This window comes from Rhagoletis pomonella, unplaced genomic scaffold, assembly GCF_013731165.1.
Source record: "Rhagoletis pomonella isolate Grant_MI unplaced genomic scaffold, Rhpom_1.0 Rhpom_scaffold_00002, whole genome shotgun sequence".
In the NCBI taxonomy this organism is placed as follows: domain Eukaryota; kingdom Metazoa; phylum Arthropoda; class Insecta; order Diptera; family Tephritidae; genus Rhagoletis; species Rhagoletis pomonella.
This window is the reverse complement of record NW_023458556.1, coordinates 31958345-31962626: the sequence shown is the minus strand read 5'-3', so window position 1 is coordinate 31962626 and position 4282 is coordinate 31958345. Positions and strand designations below refer to the sequence as shown.

Below are 4282 nucleotides of genomic sequence, written 5' to 3'. Positions count from 1 at the left end.
CGGCCCTAAAACCAATTTAAATCAAATGTGGTTCATTGCCTTTGCGGCTTTGCAAATTCAAAAGGAGTCCAAAAAATCACAACCCTACTGTTTAGTTTCTCGCCAGTGCATTGTCACTTTTCAAAGCACTTTATTTCAGAAATTCGCGAACTATGCATAAAATGTTCTTTGATCTCTTTTTTTGATTCGATGCGTCCAAATGTACATCGATATTTTACGATGAAAATTTTTGATGCATCGAAGCAAAACATCGATATTCTCGATACATCGATGTTTTTCCGACATCCCCATGTCATTTGCAAATATTTTGCCCAACAATAAATTTTTCATAAAAAAGCTGTAAGTTAAGAAGTAACTTAAATCCATAAAAAAGCTGCAATATACTAAAAGTATTTATTCGTTAGATGGTGCACTCTAATTGCACATACATTGTGTGTAAATCCCGTGTAAATATAGTGCAAACTCCATTTTATATCGTGAAGAGTGCCCCTACAAGTTTGTTAAATTTACAAACTTTCACAACAAATTACTTTTGAAATTACGCTTTGAAACTTTACATAGACCATCAGATAGTGGTGTGGAGCTTGCTCTCCGAATTCAAACATGTCGCAAACTAGTGGACTAAATGCAGAGAAAGAAGCAGCGACACGGGAATGGATCGAACGGCAGGAACAATTGGGTAATTCTGGAATAGAAGATGATATATCTTCATTGGCAGATTCGTCCATCTTATCCAGCAGTGATGGCGATTACGAAACTGAAGCAGAAGCTGATTTCGACTCAACAAACAACAATTTAACGACCAAAGTATTAGGCACGCAGTACAGTAAGTAGTAGTTATTAGCAAATTCAAATTAATTTTTATTAACACTTGGCTTAAGTGCAGAATACGACCCGTTAAGCTAGAAAAAACGCAAAAGTGGGCGTGGTCCTCCCTTTTTTGGTCCTGCCTTTTTTTCTGATTTTAGTGGTATGCAATTTTTTTTTTTTTTTTTTTGGCAAACATACTTTTGGGACTATGGAGGGGCAAAGGCACATAATCGCACACGTGCGTACTACGACCCGTTAAGCTAGAAAAAAAGCAGAAGAGTGGGCGTGGTGTTTTCTAATTCTAATGGTATACAAATCTTTGTGGCAAACTTATTTTGTAGGTACTATGGAGGGCTAAAGGGTGAATTTTCGAAAAACGGGCCTTGTTCTGCACTTGTTCCCTTATTTTCTATTGCTTAGCTCCAACGGATATGGCTGTGGTCATAGAAAATCTACGTGAACTACTCAATTCAATAAATAGCGTGCAAACTTTGGAAAATGTGCACATAGAGAACTCGTCAAATGTAAGAATCGGCAATGTCACAAATATTAACGGCAACATACAGATTATACAACGTATTAAGAAGCGCTTGCCTGAAATATCACGACAAACTTCCACTGCATCAGTAGCCACACGGGGAAATGCAAGTGAATCGCTCTTAACGGAGGAAAGTGAAGAACAAGAGGAGCGTGTGAAACGTGACGCATTCATCGATCGCATAAGTTAGTATACATAGCTATGGTATATCTAATCGCTTTGTGTACATGATGTAGCTTAATTGAATTTTTGCAAATCACATTTTTATGATTAGCCATAGCTTAAATTAATGTATTTATTTAACTTTTAAGAGTATAAAATACCAAAGGAACTTTGCGCTGTTCTACCACGGAGCACTTGGCTGGCACAGAGGCCTATGGAAGATTATGATTTTATACCGGAGCCGGTGAATTTGGTTATAATTTGTGAGCATACCACATACTGCTTGTGAGAGTGTCATTTAATATTTTTTGTTCAATTGCAGCGCACACAGCCACAGAGAGCTCCGAGAAACAAGCTATAAATGTGCGGTTGATACGTGACATTCAGGTAATGTAAAAGGCATTAAAATAAGTAGCTATAAATGGACAAAAGCTTAGTCAACTGACTGCATTACAAGATTTAATTTATCAGTACTTAGTGAATACAAACTAATAATTTGTAAAATAAAAAATTTTTATCCCTTAGTGCTTTCACATTGAATCACGCGAGTGGAATGATATTGCTTACAATTTTCTGGTTGGATGTGATGGTAATGTGTACGAAGGACGTGGATGGGGTGTAGTGGGCGCTCACACAATCGGTTACAATTCGAAATCTGTAGGTATTGCATTTATTGGCTGTTTTATGCGCGAATTACCAAGTGAACCTGCGCTGAACGCATGCAAAAATTTCCTCAAAAGGTTTGTTATTCCAAAAAAAATTGTACCTTTATCAAACAAGTAGTACATGTGTATAATCGTTTTATTTTATTTTTTTGATTTGCTGCAGAGGTGTGGAGGAAGGGCACTTGGCACCTGATTATAAGCTTATCGCTCACTGCCAATGCCGTTCGACCGAGAGTCCCGGTCGTAAGTTGTATGAAGAATTGCAGACGTGGGAACATTTTTATAATATTGGCGAGGAACTCGACAAAGAATAGAAAACTTACAAGACCAAAACATTGCCTTCCAAATGTTTGTATTTTGAATTTAATTCTCTATTCATCAAGCTTTAAATTTTGATATAGTATTCTTATACGTCAATATGCATTTGCATTCAATGCATTTTATGTACCTATATTTTTATAAAATAAAAAGAAAGTAATTTTTATGTTTATCTTAAGATGTTTTTATTTATAATTTTTCGTTCGAATGCAGAATCGAAAATTCCAGTACTACAAATGAAGTAAATAAACCGTGGTGTTGTTGGGTTTTGCGACTAAATGCGATAGTGTTCCGTAAGTAGAGCCTTCTTAGGCTTCTTCAACCGCGCGCCCTGCGAAAATAAATTTATTAATTTTATTTGTATCAAATAAATGTACATATACACAAACAGACATAGATGTGCGATAAACTGACAAACAAAATTAAACAGCGTAGTATTGATGGTGGTGGCTCATCAGTAGTCATATCGGAATATTAACAAAGATTAAACGTTGAGTCAAATGACACATACAGTTATTTATGAACTTTTCGTTTTTTTTTTTAAGTCTAGGCAGTTGGCATGCTGAAACTCTCGATCATGTGTGAGCTTGGGAATTTTTTATAATTCGAAAATGCCATGTTAGTAATGTGCTAGGGGAGTCACTAATTACTTAACTTAAATATATTAAGATTATTGATCGATCATTTGGCAGGAATACTTTTTTAAAGCAGGAGATTTTTGTTTGTTTATTTTTGGATTCTGTGTACGACACGTTGTTTGAAAGCAGGAATAGAACATAGAGGAAAAACTTAAACAAGCAAAAAACAAGAACGTTAGTTGTTTAACCAATTAATTGGGAAACGAAACAACTGATGTCTATTTTCACTTACTACATCGCATACTTTTTTATAATTTAAATAAATGTTTAGCTCGATGCTGTTTTACTTTTCATCTGAAAATTTAATAGTAAAATATAATAAAATTAAACATTTGTAAATAATATTCTAATAATTGAATAGGTACTTGACCGTCAGGCTTAAATTTTGATTTAAATTTTTAAGAAAGAAATTTAAATATTCTAGCTAATGACTATTTCTTATGAATTTAAGGTGACAATTCAAGCATGAATTTTAATTAGACCTTGTCGGTTCAATTTAGCTGCATTGATGCATTTTACTAAATGTTTTACAAAATGATTTCTCCAAAACTTTGCCATACTTTACTGTATTACTGTGATGTACCCTAATAAGGTAGGCACATATTCTGGAGTTCGATTATATATTGATTCAAATATTAAGTATATTAAATGTTTTACTTACGTGCTGGTTTTCCATCGACCCAAGGAGTGAACCTCACATGGGTCTCATTGCGCTTAGCAGCCTACGAAAGAAAATGGAATAAATTACAATTATTTCAATGGATTTTCAGCATTTAACTTACATCGGTTCGCAAATTGGCCTTCAGCGCTTGTCGCACAACACGAGCGCAGATGTTGGAGTATTGGATGTAGCTGGAACAGACAAAACAAATAAGGAATTGCATATCAAATTGATATTACATAATGTGGGTATGGTAATAGATATGCTATCAAGCGATGATTAAACTGAATTATCGCGGATTTTCGCAATCCTCAGCAATACTTACGTAAGTCCAGCTGCTCTCCATGCGTTGGTCATTTTGCTGATGTGTTTTTTGTATTTTTTACTTGTGGAAAATCGAAAAAATTTGCGAAAAAAAACGCTAATGCACTCGCCGATACAGCCGAAGTCCAAGAAAAATCGCTATATGACAGTTGGAAATGTGACAGTT

At 34.9% G+C, this 4282-nt stretch overlaps 2 protein-coding genes across 4 annotated transcripts; one reads left to right on the top strand and one right to left on the bottom strand.

The window, feature by feature from the left end:
• The first annotated feature begins 297 nt into the window (after window positions 1-297).
• Window positions 298-2665, top strand: LOC118733430 (peptidoglycan-recognition protein LE). Of its 3 annotated transcripts, none has more exons than XM_036462810.1 (7): window positions 298-495; window positions 562-826; window positions 1231-1533; window positions 1660-1773; window positions 1833-1897; window positions 2036-2250; window positions 2339-2665. In XM_036462810.1, exons 2-7 carry the CDS (start codon window positions 604-606, stop codon window positions 2487-2489), a joined length of 1071 nt encoding a protein of 356 aa, XP_036318703.1. In that variant the 5' UTR covers window positions 298-495; window positions 562-603; the 3' UTR covers window positions 2490-2665. The 3 variants fall into 3 exon arrangements, with proteins under 3 accessions (XP_036318703.1, XP_036318702.1, XP_036318704.1); XM_036462809.1 differs by having other exon boundaries at window positions 300-339; window positions 405-826; XM_036462811.1 differs by having other exon boundaries at window positions 301-339.
• LOC118733431 (protein stunted) lies at window positions 2654-4282 on the bottom strand. The gene is made up of 4 exons (XM_036462812.1): window positions 4118-4282; window positions 3914-3983; window positions 3793-3853; window positions 2654-2824 (listed from the first exon to the last, which is right to left on the bottom strand). Exons 1-4 carry the CDS (start codon window positions 4147-4149, stop codon window positions 2802-2804), a joined length of 186 nt encoding a protein of 61 aa, XP_036318705.1. The 5' UTR covers window positions 4150-4282; the 3' UTR covers window positions 2654-2801.

What these genes read in the sequence shown, in the direction of transcription:
- LOC118733431 (XM_036462812.1), bottom strand. Translation starts at nt 4,149, where the DNA reads ATGACCAACGCATGGAGAGCAGCTGGACTTAC. An exon ending in AGGCCAATTTGCGAACCGAT is followed by an intron (nt 3,854 to 3,913) that starts GTAAGTTAAATG and finishes TTTCTTTCGTAG; the next exon opens with GCTGCTAAGCGCAATGAGAC. An exon ending in GGTCGATGGAAAACCAGCAC is followed by an intron (nt 2,825 to 3,792) that starts GTAAGTAAAACA and finishes TTATTTTCGCAG; the next exon opens with GGCGCGCGGTTGAAGAAGCC.
- LOC118733430 (XM_036462810.1), top strand. Translation starts at nt 604, where the DNA reads ATGTCGCAAACTAGTGGACTAAATGCAGAGAAAGAAGCAGCGACACGG. An exon ending in AGTATTAGGCACGCAGTACA is followed by an intron (nt 827 to 1,230) that starts GTAAGTAGTAGT and finishes TCTATTGCTTAG; the next exon opens with CTCCAACGGATATGGCTGTG. An exon ending in TGCAAAAATTTCCTCAAAAG is followed by an intron (nt 2,251 to 2,338) that starts GTTTGTTATTCC and finishes GATTTGCTGCAG; the next exon opens with AGGTGTGGAGGAAGGGCACT.